Source organism: Brassica napus, chromosome C4 (genome assembly GCF_020379485.1).
Source record: "Brassica napus cultivar Da-Ae chromosome C4, Da-Ae, whole genome shotgun sequence".
Lineage (NCBI taxonomy): Eukaryota > Viridiplantae > Streptophyta > Magnoliopsida > Brassicales > Brassicaceae > Brassica > Brassica napus.
The window spans coordinates 40,374,760-40,394,898 of NC_063447.1; the positions used below are offsets into that span (position 1 = coordinate 40,374,760).

General features: G+C 33.2%; 2 protein-coding genes across 2 annotated transcripts; both read left to right on the top strand.

Moving 5' to 3' along the window:
* The first annotated feature begins 1,998 nt into the window (after positions 1 to 1,998).
* Positions 1,999 to 9,700, top strand: BNACNNG15020D. The gene is made up of 2 exons (XM_048754714.1): positions 1,999 to 2,970; positions 3,256 to 9,700. The coding sequence occupies exons 1-2, from the start codon at positions 2,474 to 2,476 to the stop codon at positions 3,419 to 3,421; spliced, it is 663 nt and encodes a 220-aa protein (XP_048610671.1). The 5' UTR covers positions 1,999 to 2,473; the 3' UTR covers positions 3,422 to 9,700.
* Positions 9,701 to 11,986: 2,286 nt separating this feature from the next.
* LOC106426997 (3-isopropylmalate dehydratase large subunit, chloroplastic) lies at positions 11,987 to 15,820 on the top strand. Its single transcript, XM_013867727.3, has 15 exons — positions 11,987 to 12,217; positions 12,294 to 12,419; positions 12,512 to 12,682; positions 12,900 to 13,052; positions 13,140 to 13,208; positions 13,304 to 13,420; positions 13,505 to 13,579; positions 13,805 to 13,882; positions 13,981 to 14,076; positions 14,158 to 14,207; positions 14,478 to 14,532; positions 14,626 to 14,757; positions 15,054 to 15,101; positions 15,208 to 15,366; positions 15,467 to 15,820. Exons 1-15 carry the CDS (start codon positions 12,164 to 12,166, stop codon positions 15,605 to 15,607), a joined length of 1,524 nt encoding a protein of 507 aa, XP_013723181.1. The 5' UTR covers positions 11,987 to 12,163; the 3' UTR covers positions 15,608 to 15,820.
* Positions 15,821 to 20,139: the final 4,319 nt, after the last annotated feature.

The window sequence follows — 20,139 nt, forward strand, 5'->3', positions numbered from 1 at the left end:
TTGCTTCCACTTCAGAATGCAAGGTAGACTCTCGCCGTGGTTAGTTCCGTGTTCTCATAAGTTGGATTTTCTCCAAGTCATCCATCCAAACCTATCCACACTCACTGAACCGTGACATGGATGTCCATGACCCATCCATCATGCAGATATTACCCCATCTATCATGCAGAATTACCCAAGCTTACGACTTGTGGTTCCTCAGTACAATGATCTTGTGGAGTAGGTAGCACAATCTCGTTTGCATTGAACCAGGCTTGACACTCACTCTCTGCGTAACGAACTAACTCCAATGGATCCCTGTCTATCCCTCTAAAGAGTAAAATTATAAATTTATAATTTATATATATACATATTTTATATAAGTAAGAATATATTATTATATTGCTTGTTTTATATTCACATTGGAGGTGTCTTTATATTCTCTTAACACTTAATATATTTTTGATAAGATTTAGTAATATTATATCTAAAACCACATTTAAGTTCTATGCAATACATATTATATACACCAAAAAATATAACAAAATTAATATAAATGTCAAATTTCAAAAGAATAACAATTAATGTCTATACACTAAAATCAAATATTTTTCTTATCTTAGAATAAATATATCTTAAAACAAGAAATCTAAATAAGGAAATTTTTATAAATTAATATCTCTGTAAATTAATAAAATTTCAAAGTTCCAACATTATTGATTTATAGAGATTCTACTATATGTCCCATTAAGCTAATTTTTATTTTGTACTATTTTTGCATCTAATGTTCTTTAATATTTTGGAAAATAAATTAAATAAATAGCTTTACAAACAAAAGAAAATTAGAAAATAGTAACTAGTGATGAAATACCTATATCAACTTTGTGGTATTTTTTTTCAGTTTTAAAAGTATTTAAATCATAATTTCAGATTCTGTTCTATAGAAAATAGAATTGGCATTCGACGAAGTAGAAAATAAAATCCATTTTTCTCATTGAATCTACTATGTTTAGAATATGTGGTCTACTTAAATAATAGTAATCTAAAAATATTTAGAATACACATTCCGCGCCTTATCCATTGCGCTAAACTCTGTAGAAATTGGAATCTACACATTACTATAAATCTAAAACCTCTAGAAATCGAAATCTAAACATTATTATAAATTTGTTGAAGCACCGTATCCTACTGGTTAAGGTTTAAAGGCTTCTACACCCAAGTCTGGGGTTCGAATCCCAGACTATGCAATTTATTGCAGATTATAGGAAATCCAGGTTTCAAGTCCCGGAGAGAGCGATTTATTAAACAATTATGCAGACAACGGAAGAAAGACTTACAAGGGATCTTCAACATGGTGCAAGTAAATCTTGTCAGACATGGATCTTCATAGGACGGCTCAGGTGATGCAGTTAGGCGTATTTCTTCATATGGCAGGTAGTATTGTCGGTTGTCGAATCGTCTATGTAATCTTTCTCATATAATAATTTTAAGATCATAATAAATCAGGTTAAAAAAAAACATTACTATAAATCTAAAAACCTGTAGAAGCCGAGTTAAGACATATTTACTGATTATAATAGCCAGTTCCAAAAAATATTGGAAGAAAATATTTGAAAATATTCAGTTTCTATATATGAAAAATCGACTTTTCACAAAAAACAAAAAGTAAAATATATAATAATATATTTTATTATAATGTTAAATATATCTAAATACATTAGAATGATTTATTAATTATAATTACGAATTTAAACTTAAATTTTTGATTTATTAGTTGCAATTATGAATTTAGAATTAAAATTTTAAGGGCATAGTTGCAATTTTGAAAATAATTAGTTTAATAAGACATAAATTATATGAGATTAGTCTAATGGGACATAGTTATCATTTTGGCTTTAAAAAAAACAATTTTCCCAATGTACGGTGGCTCTTCCCATGAATTACAAGTTTTCACTGAAGTCCAATTTTGTTCGAAATGCACTTTTTGGCTTGATTGTCACAAGAACATTTTGTTTTAATATCCCAATCGAAATTGAATTTGGAGACGGCATCATGAGAATTTTTAGCAGAACAATCAATAAAGGAATTGAATTGATTGAGGAATTTGGATGTGCTATTGTGTTGGAAGTTGGCAAATACTAAAATTAACTAAAAAGTGATGTATTCCTCCAATATAGCAAATAATAACCACCACAACCACAATTATGTTTCTTTCTCTCTCTTTCTCTCCAACCATTTTCTAAACATAGCTTCCCTAAGAAATAAACACACAGAAAAAAATAGTTGTTTGTCTTTAATCCTTCATAACTTTTTTTCCAGAGATAACAGAAACCGTGAAACAATCATATGATTTAATGATACCTAAATTTCACAGATCCAAAGAAAACAAAACATACATTTGAAGTAAGATTAAAAAAACATGGTAATGACATAAAAAATGGTGATGCAATAGGCGGAGGCGGGTAAAAAGAAGAAGGTAGAAGACACGAAGGGCATGGGAGACAGTCGTAGAGGACCATCCTCAACACCACAATCACGCAAGATCATGGTGATCGCTGACCCGACCCGTGAATCTGCAGCTGCTCTTCAATACGCTCTTTCACACGCCGTGCTCGAGCAAGACGAGCTCATCCTCGTCCATGTTGAAAACAATGGTGGCTCGTGGAAAAACGCATTTTCAAGTTTCTTGAGATTACCAAGCTCCTCCTCATCCTCTAGCACAAGCGGGTCATCACCGGGTGCTAATAATGCCAACGCTAATATTGCAAACACCGTTTCATCTTTGGCCTCTGAGATTGGTCAAGGGGAAGGGAATTTCCTTGAACAGATGAAACGGATATGTGAAATTGCTCAGCCGAAGGTGCGTGTGCAGACAGAGTGTATAACCATGGATGGCATCAAAGCTGCCGCTATTCTTCTTCATGGAGACAAACTTGGGGTTGAAGTTATCATCATTGGCCAACGCAGGACAATCTCATCTTCCCTTCTAGGGTACTCACTCTCTCTCTCTCTCTCTTCTCCTCTCTCTCTCTCTCTCTCTCTCTCTCTCTCTCTCTCTCTCTCTCTCTCTCTCTCTCCCCCGATGATCAATTTAAGAAGAATCATGAACTGTGACATATTTGAAAACCATAAAACAAGAGCCGGCCACAAGCTTGAGAGACAAATGTGCAGCTGTACATATATATTTTGTTTTAAAAAACCGAACACATTTTAAAGTTTTGAATTCAAGAATTCCTTGAACAAAGAATAACACCAAAAGATGATTTGCATTGACAGATCTATGCGGCCTGGAGGGTCTCTAATAGGATCAAAAGGAGCAGATACAGCAGACTATCTAATCGAGAACAGCAAATGCACCTGTGTTGGCGTACAGAAGAAAGGTCAAAATGGAGGCTATGTTCTAAACACCAAGACCCATAAGAACTTTTGGCTATTGGCATGAACTTTTGGCTATTGGCATGATCATGCACTTTTTTCCTAGACAGTTTTATTGCTTACATATACGTAAAGTACAAAAAAGATAAGTTTACCAGCCATCTTCACTTGTTTATTCTTTATCTTTAAATTCTGGCAATGACGTTTTGTCCGATATTTCTAATCCACAAATGTTTATGAAGGTTGATGTGGTAGTAGTTCTGTAAGTGTACCCACTAGTTGATCTTTTTTTAGACACATGTGAAACTTTAAGTAAACTGTTCTGAATGTAATCACATGTGGAGTGATCATCAGGTGCAATATGTTTCGTCCGTGAATGAAAAATAGGATTAGTATACATTAATTGATGTTACAGCAACACGGATAAAATACACAACCGGTGCTTGAGGTATTAAAATTAAAAGTTCCGTTAACAAAGAAAGTATCCAGCTTGCATTTGCTACTAAGAGATATTTTGCTTCCACTGACGACATGCATCTTCAATTTTCTTCTTTGAGGCTATAAACATTCACTGAAACATAATTATCAAAGTATGCTTTCCAAGTTACATCTAATTGATATTTTTGAATATGATTACGAGATAGGAAGATCGGAACATGTGTCACTGTTCCTGTTCCTGCAGGAAGATATATGATTAATTGATTGTTTGCTTAAAAGTTAAAACTGATATGTTGTGGATCGATTCATGTACTTTGAAAGCTTATTTACTGCATACACAATATCTGGTCTTGAAAAGGACAAACATTGGAGACTTCCAATATGTATACTGTTTTTAAGAATCAAATAATGTTTTACCAGATGTGACTGTCAGCTTGGGAGACAAGGCATCGGTGTGTTTATTTGTTTGGCATTTATCTTATTTGAATAATTAAGTTCACAATGTATTTTCTCTGCATCAATTGAAGTCATTGTGATGTCATGGTCGCCATAACTCCTAGGAATTAATGGGAAAACAAGTTGAATAAGTTCAACGGGTTCTGAAGCAGAGATGAGGTATTTGCAGTTAATCAACATACACAAGCTAGAGTACGTGTACCATGACAGAGAACAAAAAAATGAAGGTATTTGGAACAAACCCAATCTGCACAAGAATAGAAACATTGAATAGGCAGGGTGTTAGAGATAGATTACATCACAATGCCCATCAGATAAACCAAATTTGGTCCAATTAATGAGGGCAAGTCAAAGGAAGTCAAGTCCGCCAGAGAGAAAAGAAAAGAAGCCCACTATAAATAAAATAGAGCTAACTAAAAGAGAGCACATTCACATTCACTTAGAAGTCGGCCCAAGAATTAGGCTTTTCATAGTTTAACTTATTCTTGCCGAGTTCGTAGCTTTTAAGGATTTTATCGTCTTTTTCTTGTAAAAAAAAAGTTAATCTCTTAATAAATGTTTTTTACATAACTCACCATCGAATTTGTGCTTTCATCTTGAAAACTGTTAGATTCGGGTTTAATTATGGGCTTCCAACTTAAAACCAATTGGTGATTAGTGGATTGACTCTAACCCTTTATATATTACTTAATGTCCCTTAGAATTTCCGATGTGTGATATATATCCCTAATACGTCTCCTCGAGATGATGGCTCTTATCGGCCAAAAATCTCGGAACTTTAGGACATTTATACTCGGTCGAGCGAGTTTAACACAACCTTTATACTCGGTTGGAAGGGTTAATCACGACCTTTATACCCGGTCAGAAGGGTTAATTTTAATTTTATTCATGAGTTTAGGGTATTTAGGATCTGGGCTCTGATACCATGTTAGATTCGGGTTTAACTATGGGCTTCCAACTTAAAACCAATTGGTGATTAGTGGATTGACCCTAACCCTTTATATATTACTTAATGTCCCTTAGAATTCCCGATGTGTGATATATATCCCTAAAAAAAACACCTAATTCAGCTTAAACAGTTGGTAACGTCGTCTGTGGAGAAAGAGGAAGCAACACAAAGAAATATCAAAGATGACCGGCAAATATAGCACTCAAACCGGTGACACCATCATTTCACTAGATGCAGATCTTGCCACCATGATGGGTATGATGCAGAGCCTTATGGAGTGCTTTGAGAGACAAGACGCGTCAAACAAAGCAATTAATGAGCGAGTCGATGATCTAGCTGCTGCCATAGACAACCCTGTGCCGATGAACAAGATCCTGACACTGCAAGGAGACAATTGTTCAAAAAAACGTCAATCCAACAGGTCATAGAGCCGCAACAAATCAAGTTGATCAAGCAACATCTCAAAAGATCAACGTTCTACTGAACTTGATACATGATATCAACGTTCTACGGAAAGATGTGGTTTACTGTCAGCTGTTCGGAGAGAGCCTTGGTTGACTGGTATATCAGGGTTTATAGGTTGACCATAATATAAGTTCGGTTTTAGAGTCTTTTGGTTTTTAGAGTAGTTTTGGTCTTTTTAGAGTCTTTACGAGCTATTATAGGTTCATGTACGTTTTGAACAAGATTTGAGTTTTGGGATCATTTTGGAGTTTTAAAGAGAATTGGAGTTCAAAACTTGAAGTTGGAATTGATCTTAGGACATATTGTCATCGACAACACCCCTTGCTGTTGGTCGACACCCATCATGAACAAAGTTACAAATGAGTTTTTATAAGTTTCAAGAAATTGTAGGAAAGACCCAAAATTTATAATTATTTACAAAAAAGTCCAAATCGGGTTTTGGACTATAATTAGGCTTTTAGAAGCTTTTGTAACATTATTAAATTCGGTTTTAATATTTGGGGCAATAGGTTTTGGAGAGAGAAATCATAACTCATACCTTGTTGAGAGAAGATCTTGAATTCCTTTGTTATTCTTACTTTTTTTTTAATGCAATTGATTCAGACCATGATTTGTGTTTCTATTATTATGTCTAAGTAATACACTTTTTAGATTTATGATTTTCCAAGGGTTAATGATGCATTGTTAGAATTGATTGAATTGTTAGGGTAATCTATTAGTTCTTCATCTGATTGACATTAATGATAATTCTTGATTGATCACCTGTAATTTAGATCTTGAGACAATTGATAGATGCGAAAGTATTATTGATTTCCTGAATGAATCTTGGATAAGAAAAATACAAAGGATTTTGTGAACTTATCAAACGTGTTCTTAATGCTTGTTTTAATTGATTGAATTTGCAAAGAGATTTGAAATTCAAGGATTTAGACACAAATAGTTTCTGCAATGAAAATTGATTGATTTGAACATTGTGCTTTTAGTTCTAGAACATTTCTTAATTCCTGGAAATTTATCTGTCTGCGATTCTGAATTACGTGAGTCTAGCGCCTTTCTCTAATAGTTACAACATCTTTTAATTATGTTATTTACTTGCTTACATTCTACTTGTTTAGCTTAGTTTGAAACTAAAACCTATTAAGTGGTTTTAGTTTATGTGGATTCGACCCCTGAGTACTACACTACACCTTTGAAATTTCAGAGTTGCTCATTAGGGATAATTTGAGCATGTCAAATTTTGACGATGTTGCCAAGGACTTTGATTCAAAATTAGATTAATTTGAGCATAACTTGAGTAAATCAGGTGTATGCATTGCAGTACCAAGAGCAAGGAAACACATCTTTTGAATATTTTGAATAAGAAGTTAAGAGAGCAAGAACGAACCAACCAGGAAGCAAAAAATTTGCAGAGATGGTTGCTGCAGTGATTATAATTGATAATGCTGAAGGAGTCCTACAAGACCAAGATGGTCATGCGCGCAACAAGGCAGGCCAGAAGATTGATGCACAAGGAAATCCCTGGTTCAAGGGTAAATTCGTGTAGGTACTTTGTTGGTACTACAGAACGTAAAGCAAGCGACTAACAAGCAAGAAAAGAGATCAAAGGTAATGTTTTATTGATCTTAGAGCCAGAACTACAATATTTAGTGTACAAACCCTAATTCTATCCACCTAGCTCTAATATTTGTGTCTTGAATAGTCGATATCTTGTTCTAAGGTTTAGGTCCCCATTATATAAGGTGTTCGTAGGCGGAAATTAGGTTAGACACTTTATATTCTGAAACATGGAAGAATCCCTTTAATAGAAGTTTTCCGTTTTACCCAGAGGCAGTGATGGAGCCGAGTTTGAGCTGGGATTTCTCTATGCATGAATTTGAAGGTCGGCGCCCTGTTCGAAAACAGGAGTAATATCGTCCTAAATTATTAATCCCCAACAGTTTGCCCCTTATCTTTCGATTTCGTGGGTGAAGCCGGGATATAACTGTGCACTTTGGGTAACCAGAGTCATTTTATCTCAGCATGCTTATCGTGATTATGATGTCGATTCGTTAATGAATTTTCTAGGTGGTTCTGGCCTGGACCATGTATAAATACGGGAGTAGAGATCTAGTCGTAGATAGTTGAAGGAAGATCTCCGTCAAATAGGTGTTTTCAGGCTCGGAGCATGATGAGATCAATTAGTCTCAAAGGATTTGCGATCATATCCTCACATTTCAGTGGATGACGAGTTTCGTTTCTTGGCGCAGGGCCTTGATGGTGTATAGCCTTCTAGTAGTCTGATTCGAGTGGCACATGCCTTATCAGATGAAGGGATCATTGTAGTACTTCAATGGGCCGGTACTTGATCTCCATGTTTTAGTCGACGGTTCCTGGTCTGGAACAATTATTAAAACAATAATACACCAACTCTTTGTTTATGTTGTTCTAATCATATTGTAAACATAAATATTGATTTGAAAGGGATTCGTTTTATAAAAAAATATTTAGAGATAAAATAGTTGATATTAAAAACCATTAGTTTGTAATACAAATAGTTTTTTGTCGGGAAATATACTTATTTGGTACGATTGATATTATTGATTCGCTATCATTTTGTTATTATACAATTTTAATATTCTTTTTCAGTTCCAAGGAATTAGAATGGACGTTTATATTAATTAATGTTTTTGAATGTCAAAAATATGAAATCATTACAAATAAACAGAAAATAAGAGAATTATAGTAGATAATAAATGATTTATTGGAAAATGAAAAGGTATATCAACAAAATGAAACTTCTTATCAATTATTAAAAAAAAAATCAAAATTTTAAATCATATTAACATGGTAATGTTTACCACATTTGTGACAGATTTCTTGAGTTCTTATAAGTAGGACCCAGGTTTTTGAATATTATTTTAGTGTTTTTAATTTCCCATGTGGAAGGGACACACGATTGATATGTGATGAGGTTATTGCTTTAATCTTCAAGCTTTATATGAGTATATCATCTAGAGACATAAACCTGCCTCGAGTTTGCCTTAAATAAGTCTTGAAATTCACATAACTCGCACGAAGCTTCTCATTCAAACAGTTTACAATAAATATATTGTAAAGCGAAATACTCTCTGACGTCAACTCGCAGCAAATGGAGTGAAATTGCTTAATTTGTTGAATAATATGTTTACAGTCCACCATTTGGGAGTGTAAGAATTTAGGAGTGGAAAAATGTTGACGCCTTATCACGTCTGCTTTGTGATTCTTCTCCAATGAGATCCACAAAACTTATGAAGATTTTCCCTAATATAATGCATAAAAAGGGTCGATTAGTAGCCTAATATAACTCTTTTACAAATATAATCACCATGAATCCACACATATACTTGCTAAAATGAAGACATCAGTATTTCCAACATTTTTAACTGGTTTGTCCTTAACAAGGTACTTATCTAACTTCAAATGCGCTAAATATAGTTTCATCTCTCGTTGCCAAATCCAAAAAAAATTCCCGTCAAACTTCACGAGAAGTATTGCATCTAAAATATTACTTAGTTCATGGTCCCTTATCAATTCTTTGGCCTTCGAAGTTGTTAATATTCATTTGCACGAGGAATAAGAAAAATAACATGTCACATTTACAATGAAGTTACATATTTCTGACACCAATAAGATTTTGTGTATCCAAACGACATATGTAACTTAAACATACCATACGATTCTGTGAATACAATAAATTTTACAATAATATTATTCGAAAACATACCATATGATTTGACATAAGAGTTGAGAACCAAACCGATATTAGAGGATAACAACCTAACGAGTTTGATTACGATAACCAGGGGATAAATTAACACAAGCCGAGATTAAAAAAATGGTAATTAATAATGGTTTACAGAAACTAATTTCGCAATTAGCCATGTTAGCAAGTTTAGAAAGGCTAATCCTAGATAGAATTGAGTCACTTTAGAGTCATCAATACATTTCATCTTTTCGAGATCACATTTAATAGCCAATCAAATTATAACTTTTTCATTTAACCGTGTTCTCAATTTATTGCATGACTAGGTTTTTTTTTTTTTTTTTTTGTCAAACACATGACTAGGTTAAGACATGCTTTTTGCATGCATTTTGCATGGAATAAGCATTGTGCATACAAATTATTTTTATGTATTATTATTTATTTTATATCTTTTACATTTTATGAAATAATAAATAATAAATATATATTAGATGGTTAAAAAGTCAGTAATTATGATGTATATAAATAATTTGGCGCTAACATATAAATCAAAATAATCACTCTTCTTTATTTATAATCATTTTATGGTTAATAAATATAGAAATTTTTTTTTATCTATTTTATATGGTATATAATTAAATTTAAATAATATTAACACATATATAGTATAATTAATATAGCTATCTATTAAATAATTCTTCATACTCATATGATTTTATGATCATTTGTATTTTTTAAACCATTGATAACAAAATTTTCAATGTGAGATTTTTAATACTTTTAGTAATTTATAACCATTTTCAAAAATTCAGTGCAAATTTTGAAATTAAAACATTAAGTTCTCAATACTTATTAAAAGAAAATTTTAAAATTAAAATATTATGTATTTTTCAATGAAAATAATACATAAGTTCTCAATACTTATTCAATGAAAATAATACATAAATATTATGTATTATTTATTCAATGAAAATATTAAAATAGTATTTTATATGTATATATATAGTTTAATTTAAACAATATTAAATTAAATATATTTTTAATCTAAAAAACTATTAAGTGAGACTTTCTACTCATATAGTTTTATGATCATTTGTATCTTATTATAACAAAAGATTTAAACCAATGATCACAAACTTTACAATGTGTGGTTTTTAATAGTTTTTATAATTTATAGTTGTTTAAAATATTTAAAATATACCATATAAGGAAAAATTTAAATTTTATTATGTGATTAATGTGATTGTTTGATTTATTTAATAATATAGAATTAAACAAAAATGATAGAGAATACACAAATTGTTATCAAATCTTTATTATTCAAAATATATTCTTCTATTATATAGTTTAACAGAGCCTAATTAATTAATACTCTCTTTTTTCTTTTTGATTAAAAAGAAATATTCATTAAGAATAATTATGAAAAATAACATTATACTACTAAATGTGTTTCCAAATAACCAGTGGCGGATGTAGGATTTATATTCGTTGGGGGCAAATAAAATATAAACATAGAAAACAAAGTTCAAAGATAATTTTAGTAGGGGACAAATCAAATATAAACATAGAAAAAAAGACTAAAGTTCATACATGTTATAAAGAATTTGAAATTTTCATGGGGGCAAGTGCCACCAACTTGGCTCACCTACATCCGCCACTGCAAATAACACAATTAGGTCCTACCTTTTTAATAATATTTTATTTATCTTCTTTTAGATTATTTTTATTTAAAACCACTCACATAATTTATAAAAAAATGAAAATAAATACAACTAGTTTTGCATATTTAGATACTACAAAAAATTAATAGATTATTTTGTTTGATTTTCATAAAAAAAATTACATTCTTTTAAGCTTAATAAATAGCAGATTCTTTTTTTTTTCCAACTTACAACTTTATTATAACGACGAAGAAATATCTTCATGGAGGATTTGGGTTATTGATACAGGTACATAAAATATAGAGTTGAAAGAAACTTGAGAATTATGAAATTGTTTAGCTAAATGATCTGCAGCTTTATTATCTTCTCTTGGAATTCATCTAAATTCTGCATCTTCAAATTTCTCATTCCACCCTTTGATTTCCTGAATCCGATTATGCATGTGAAAATTCCTCTTGGAAGTTGTTAGTAGCTCCTGAACCTGTTTGTTGTCACCTTCAAAAAACACTTTACGGTAACCTTTTGTTTTTTTTAGTACTATTAAGAACATATACTTATACATGTGAAAATATGATTGGTTCAAGTTGACATCAAGTTGTCTTATACAAATAAAATGTTATAATTAATAAATTAACATCAAATAAGTTTTATAATTAAAAAATTATAAAATAACGAAATATCAAAAATTTAATCAAACAAATTATAGACATTTTATTAAAAATTCACAATGAAACGGTTGAAATAAGTAAAAGCAAAATTAAGTAATATTTTAGATAATTTTCCTAATTAATATAAATACAAAATAATGTAATCATATAGTTTTCAAATACACTAAATTGAAAATGTTAAAATATTACTTATAAAAAATTGCTCAAATATATTCGTAAAATAATATAAGCTAAAGTTAAAATATCAGTAAATATAAAAAAATGTTAATTAACAGTCTTTCTATCACGTGAGTAGAAAATCATACGGTCACCAACCTATGGACTCTCTGGGTGTCCCAAGTCAGTCAACGGCTCAACGCAGTTTTTATATATAAACTTGCGAGTGTTATGTAATTGAGAAAGACAACTTATTAGGGTTTTTACACAACACCGAGAAGAAGAAGGAGAAACCATGGCTTCCTCTGTAATCTCTTCCTCTCCTTTCGTCTGCAAATCCCCCGCTAAGGTTAGTATCACCATCTTCCATTTTCTCGATTTCAAATCTTCGATTTTCTTACATGGTTGTTAATTTGGGGCACAAGGATTTGGGGTTTTCTTCGTTCCGTAAACCATCGCAGATTTCGATTCATGGATGCCAGAAGAAATCGATTTCTCGGAAGATCGTCTCCGTCATGGCTCCGCAGCGCTCATCGTCCACCTCAGGATCGGTCTGAGCTTATCTTATCTTCCTATCTCTCGTGATTTCTCCTCCTCCTCCTACAGTTTTGTTACATTATTTTTTTATTTTTCCTTTTTGAAGGTGAAAACTGGGATGACGATGACGGAGAAGATTCTGGCGAAGGCAGCAGAGAAGTCACAAGTGGTCCCTGGTGATAACATTTGGGTTAACGTTGATGTTCTTATGACTCACGATGTCTGTGGCCCTGGCGCTTTTGGTATCTTCAAAAGAGAGTTCGGTGAAAACGCTAAGGTAATGGCATCCAAAATGATGATAATTGAAAACTAAAAAAAAAGAGATTTGGTAGTTTTGAATCTTGCTATGAAGATCTTTTCTTTGCTGTATCGTTCGTTATTAAAGCTTTGATAGTTTTGGAATCTTGCTTTGTTGTATGGTTGTCGGTTGCTACTCTAATTATTTGTCACTTTTTTCACCCTTGCTTATTTTGATTGTTACTTCCACGTTGAAGGTTTGGGACTCCGAGAAGATCGTTGTTATACCAGACCATTACATATTCACAACTGATAAGCGTGCTAACCGCAACGTCGACATTATGAGGGAGCATTGCAGGGAACAGAACATCAAGTATTTCTATGATATCACGGACCTCGGAGATTTTAGGGTATGGTGGTTTCGGAATTTCCATGGAGTGGAACTATGAATCTTGTTTTTGGTTGCATGTGATTGAAGTTTCATGTCTCATCTGTAGGCTAATCCTGACTACAAAGGTGTTTGCCATGTTGCGCTTGCACAAGAAGGTCATTGCAGGCCAGGAGAGGTAACAATCTCTCTCGCTGGATATGGCTGGCTCTGTTTGTTTTGTTCGGTTCTATGTGTTGTTTCTGTTGTGATTAATATTTTTCCTTATGATAGGTTTTGTTAGGAACAGACTCACACACATGTACTGCTGGAGCATTCGGTCAGTTTGCTACAGGGATTGGAAACACTGATGCAGGCTTTGTGTTAGGCACTGGAAAAATCCTCCTTAAGGTTTGTTTGAATAGTTTCAGACCTTTCTTGCACTTTAACCTTTATAACCCAACTGTTTCTTTAGCTCATATCCTGACTCTGCAGGTTCCACCAACTATGAGGTTTATCTTGGATGGTGAAATGCCCAGTTATTTGCAAGCAAAGGATCTGATTCTGCAGGCGAGTGTGATATGTCTTACAGATTTTGTTTTCCTTACTATAATCTCTTACAGATCAATTATCACAGTAGTATGAGGGTAAATATGCAACTTTGATGTGTTCTAGTCATGTCTTCACGAAATTGCATATTATATGAAGTCATTTAAGTTTTTTTCTTTATGTTTCTCCTTAGTATTATGTCTGGCAGTTTTCTTCTCTATCTTGAACTTGCTTCCATCTTTGTAGATCATTGGTGAAATATCTGTTGCTGGTGCAACTTACAAGACGATGGAGTTCAGTGGTACAACTATTGAAAGTCTGACTGTAAGAAATCATGTGTTTTCTACATTCCTATAAGATCTATATAAAATTATCTGACTTCTGATTTATTAATCCTTGCTTCCATCTGTTTTGGCTGTTAGATGGAAGAACGAATGACATTGTGCAACATGGTTGTGGAAGCTGGGGGAAAGAATGGTGTCATCCCTCCTGATGCGACGACATTTAATTACGTTGAGGTATGTATGATGGTCTTGTTTTCGCTTTTTTCAAGGAAAATTATGTTGAGCAATTTGCACTGTTTTTCTTATCTCTTGCAGAATAGGACATCTGTACCCTTTCAGCCTGTATATAGTGATGGAAATGCAAGGTATAATGATAATCCCATGGTACCCCTATGTAAATATGTATTTCTGATAGCTCTATGTAAATTATTAATGGATCTGGAAATACCTCAGTAACTGCGGATATGTAACACAACTTGTTTAAAAAAAACTGTTCATATGCGTTTTGCGACTGGATTGAATATCGTCACTTAATTTGTGTGTTCTGGTTGGAAGTTGCCCTCTACTGTCATTCTATGTAGTTTAACCTTTCCTGGTGTGATCATATTCATATTCTTTCGTTGTTTGTTCCACAGCTTTGTGGCAGATTATAGATTTGATGTGTCAAAGCTAGAGCCTGTGGTTGCTAAGGTTAGTTTATCATGGTTACCAGTTTAAACGTTTGAGTTGTTTTACCATTTCATGTAACTATAACTGATTTGTTACTGTCAATGTTTCTTTCAGCCTCATTCTCCTGATAATCGTGCTCTAGCGAGAGAATGCAAAGATGTGAAAATTGACAGAGTATACATCGGTTCTTGTACTGGTGGGAAGACCGAGGATTTTATGGCTGCAGCTAAACTTTTCCATGCAGCAGTAAGTTCCACTTGTTATTCTGTGTCTTAGTTGACATAACCCTTTTACTCGAGTTTCTGTTGCTACAGTCTTCAAACTTACAAAACAACTTGTTACATGTGTTGTTGATCTAAAGTAAAGACGTCATAAAGTTGATATGTTTTAAACAGCCGGCAATAGTTCTCTTAGTTATATAGTAAGATTTGTTATTTGTCTCTGGATGAGATAAGTTTCGGTGTTGATTATTTTGTCTTCTCGATAACCTCTTACTGGTTGCCGTTTAACCTCATGGAATTATCTGTTTGTGTAATTTGTAGGGAAAGCAAGTCAAAGTTCCAACTTTCCTTGTCCCGGCCACTCAGAAGGTTGGCAATACATTTCGACAACGTTACTATCTAAACTATTTTTGCGTTGTGTCTATCACAGAATACAAATATCAAATGCATTGTATCTATCTGGTTATGTCTTCAGGTGTGGATGGACGTGTATGCACTCCCAGTACCTGGAGCGGGTGGAAAGACATGTGCGCAGATTTTTGAAGAAGCTGGATGTGACACACCAACCAGTCCTAGCTGTGGTGCCTGCCTTGGTGGCCCAGCAGACACCTACGCTCGTTTGAATGAACCTCAAGTACGCTTTTGTTTTTGAACCCACTTACCCAATTATTTTGTGCCTCACCTATTCTTGACGACGAGTCAGAACTTTTGAAATGCTATTTCTGCTTTTCCAGGTGTGTGTCTCGACAACGAACAGGAACTTCCCCGGTCGGATGGGACACAAAGAAGGGCAGATATACTTGGCTTCTCCTTACACTGCTGCAGCCTCGGCTCTAACCGGCCATGTCACCGACCCAAGAGAGTTCTTGCAGTAGGTTAATAATAGCTGTATGGGGAAAAGTATAATGCTGCTTCAAGAGAGAACCTCGATCGTCAAGTGATGTGCATTGTGAACTATAGTGTGTATTTTCCTTGCTTCGCTGTTGAACTTTGATAGTTTGAACAAGCAGTATTTTCTGTTTTGAGTTTGAAAGAACAAAGGATAATCATATAAGTAAACGCTTGAATAAAGATACATATAACAATCATATAAGCACACTTGAATAAAGATACATATAACAAACTTCGTATGTTTCTTTATATCAACTGACATAAGTGTTACCCCATTAATAATTAAACATTATACTTTATATAAATTTATATTATTTTCATAATTTTAGTTATGTTATAAACTGATTATTGGAATGATTATTTAAAATTTAAATATTATGTTATAAACTGATTATTGGAATGAGAATTTACATCTCAGTTTTTTTTTTCTGCTTATAAACAGAATATAAATTTGATTTCTAAAGAACTACCATAATGTAAACCATGTTGGAGCAAATAGCCGTTAGAGTCTTACTTTAGAGTTGGTCTTTGAGCTTATTTCGGAGTCCAATAGTGACCAAGTGTCTCGGTCAATTCTGTTTTCCGTTCTCAGTATTTTTAGGATTGTATCGTTAGAGTTGTAAGCCTATTTAAGGGGCGTTTGATTTATGAATAAATGTTCAGAGCAACTCGGAACAAATCACTACAAGAAAACATCGGTATTCTGACGGACATTCCGACGGAAAATGAAATCCTCGGAATTTCCTCGGAATATACCGACGGAATTCCGAGGAAACATCAATCCGTCGGAATATTCCGAGGAAATTCCGACGAACTAGTGATCGATCGATGCGTTTTTGGACATATACCCATCGATCGATCACATTGTTACGCTTTGGTCCATCATAGTGATCGATCGATGCGTTTTTGGACATAAATACATCGATCGATCCGTTTATAAAAAAACATTCGAGATTTTGAAACCCCAAACACTAGTTCCTCAGAATTTCCTCGGAATATTCCAAGGAAATTCCAAGGAACACTTGATATCCTTGATCGATCGATGGGATAATCTCATCGATCGATCACATTGTTACGCTTTGGTCCATCATAGTGATCGATCGATGCATTTTTGGACATAAATACATCGATCGATCCGTTTATAAAAAAACATTCAAGATTTTGAAACCCCAAACACTAGTTCCTCAGAATTTCCTCGGAATATTCCGAGGAAATTCCGAGGAACACTTGATATCCTTGATCGATCGATGGGATAATCTCATCGATCGATCACATTGTTACGCTTTGGTCCATCTTAGTGATCGATCGATGCGTTTTTGGACATAAATACATCGATCGATCCGTTTATAAAAAAACATTCGAGATTTTGAAACCCCAAACACTAGTTCCTCAGAATTTCCTCGGAATATTCCGAGGAAATTCTGAGGAAGAAAAGGGTTTCCTCGGAATTCCCTCGGAATATTCCGAGGAAATTCCGAGGAAATAGGGTTTTTAAACCGAAAACAACGTTTTGCGGTTTGAATAACACCTATATAACCCTTATTAAGTGTCTTACGTTCATTATGAAGTCAAAAATTTGTTCATTACCCTATAATAAACACTTTTCCGATTGTATGAACGAAATCCCCACAACATAAGAGAAACACTTATACACTTTAATGAACGGTAAAGGGAATACTTACAATTCGTTTTGAAATTTGTTATTTCATGGTTTATGCTCATCTATACAAAGAATCTTCAATGGTATGCATTACAATTGTATAAGAAATGAAATACGACAAAAAAAAATTGATGTTTTGAAACCCCAAACACTAGTTCCTCGGTATTTCCTCGGAATATTCCGAGGAAATTCCGAGGAACAATATAAATTAATAGAAATACATGCACAGGATATTCTTTTTCCTCGAATTAATGAAAATATTCCGAGGAAATTCCGACGGCCACTTAAATATCCGTCGGAATTTCCTCGGAATATTTTCATTTAACCGGGCAAACAAGCCGCCAAATATTTCGCGAAAATTGAAATTGAAAATACTGAGGGAATTCCGACGGAAAATATCCGTCAGACCCAAGGTTTTATAAACTCGAACCGCATCTTCTTCCCCATTTCTCTCTTCTTCCCCATTTCTCTCTTCTTCCTCTCCGGCGATCTCTCTCTCCTTCCGGCGTTCTCCACCTTCTCTCGCGACGATCTCTCCGGCGAATCCTTTCCATTCCTTTACAAATCATGTAAGGACCTTATCCCACTCTCTTAGGTCCTATTTGTTAGGTTTTTAAGTAGATTTGATGATTTTAGAAGTTTTTTGATAGATTTTTGTTAGGGTGATTGGGTAGGATTGTGATTTGTTGTGTAATAGGTTTAGAATTGTGATTTGGTTGTGTTGAATTGATTTAGAACTTTTTTTATAAATTGTTTATTATTTTTGTATTTACAAAACATTTATATAAATTCGATTTTACAAAACGTTTTTGTATATAAATTCGATTTTTGGATTTATAAAAGATGATTTCATATTTATAAAAATATTTATATTTATTAAAACTAATTTTGTATTTATAAAACATTTTTTTGATTTATAAACACTATTTTTTATTTTTGTATTTATAAAAACTATTTTAAATATACAAAACGTTCTTTGTATATAAATTCGTTTTTTGGATTTATAAAAGATGATTTCATATTTTAAAATTAATTTTGTATTTATAAAACATTTTTGATTTATAAACACTATTTTATTATTTTTTGTATTTATAAATACTATTTTGTATTTATAAAAAGATGATTTCATATCTATAAAAATATTTATATTTATTAAAACTAATTATGTATTTATAAAACATTTTTTATTTATAAACACTATTTTATTATTTTTTGTATTTATAAAAACTATTTTGTATTTATAAAAAGATGATTTCATATTTATAAAAATATTTATATTTATTAAAACTAATTTTTATTTATAAAACATTTTTTATTTATAAAAACTATTTTATTATTTTTTGTATTTTAAATATGTTTTCTATTTCAATTTTAATTTTATATTTTTGAATTTCAATTTAAAAAAATAAATTTATAATTTTTTTTTTGAATTTTGGAAATATTCCGAGGAAGTGTATCCCTCGGAATATTCCGACGACATATTCCTCGGAATATTCCGAGGAATTTCCGACGAAAAAAGTCCTCGGAATATTCCGAGGAAATTCATTTCCTCGGAATTCCGTCGGAAATTTCCGAGGGATTTCCGAGGAAAGATGAATTTCCGAGGAGTTATTTCCGAGGACTTTTTTCGTCGGTATATCGTCGGAATAGCGTTATTCCGACGACATACCGACGATTTTTTCCCTCAGTATGCCGCTGTTTTCTTGTAGTGAATACATAGCATTATTAATTACATATTAATATCAGAGAAGTTCATGTAGGTGGTGGTCCATAGAAGAATCAAAGGATATTGAAAGCATGTCTCTGGATTAACTGCAAAGCCCTCCTGTGGTTCATGAACAGAAGTCCAAGAAATCAGATAGAGGAGATGATCATGTGTTAAAGATAACATAACGAAGAGGAATGGGATCCAGAGGAAGAGGACTCTCATCAAGACGAGGCAGAACCATCTTAAACAAGAGCACAGTGGAGTGCTATAAATGTCATCCACTAGGACACTTCCACAATAACGTGTCATAAGTGGGAAGAAGAGGTCAACAGATTTTGATGAGACCGAATAGATGCTATTGATGGCTCACATTGACGAGAGTATGGATGAAGATGATGATTGTCTGGAGAATCAAGAAACATGAAGAGAGGGCCATGGTTTCTTGACTCATGATGCTCAAACCATATGAGTAGAGACAATGCTATGTTCTCAGCAATGGATGAAATCTGTAGAGACTCAGTCAAGCTGGGAAACAACATAAGAATAGAGTCTAAACAATGCGGTTTACTCAATAACTGACGTATACTACGTACCAAAGCTCAAAAACAACTTGTAAGTCTCGGGTAACTTCAGGAAAGAAGATCACAATCATGATATAGAAAGGATCATGTAAGATATTATATAGGAAAGAGAACTGATAGCTGAAAGCCGAATGTGCACCAACATAATGTTCATGCTATTGGATCAAATCAATGAAGAAGTTATATCAAATGAACTACAATGCTTTCAAACTACCACCAAAGACATGTCAAAGCTGAGGCATGAGATATTTGAACACCTTAGTCATAACATGACGAAGATACTGCAAATAAGAAGACGGTGTATGGTTTCCCATAATTCATTTTTTTGTGCACATGTCTTTCATAATTCAATGCTCAAAACTTCACATGTTAAATTGTCTTTTGGGAAAGCAACCAATAATCTTATCCCAGAGAAGAGTACATGGAGAGCTAAGGAAGTACTCGAATTGGTGCACCCAGACTTATGCGGACCAATCAATCCCACATCTACTAGTGGAAAGAGGTATGTTCCGTGTTTTGTAGATGGGCACAACATGAAGGCATCGGCTTATTCTTTGAAAGAGAAGT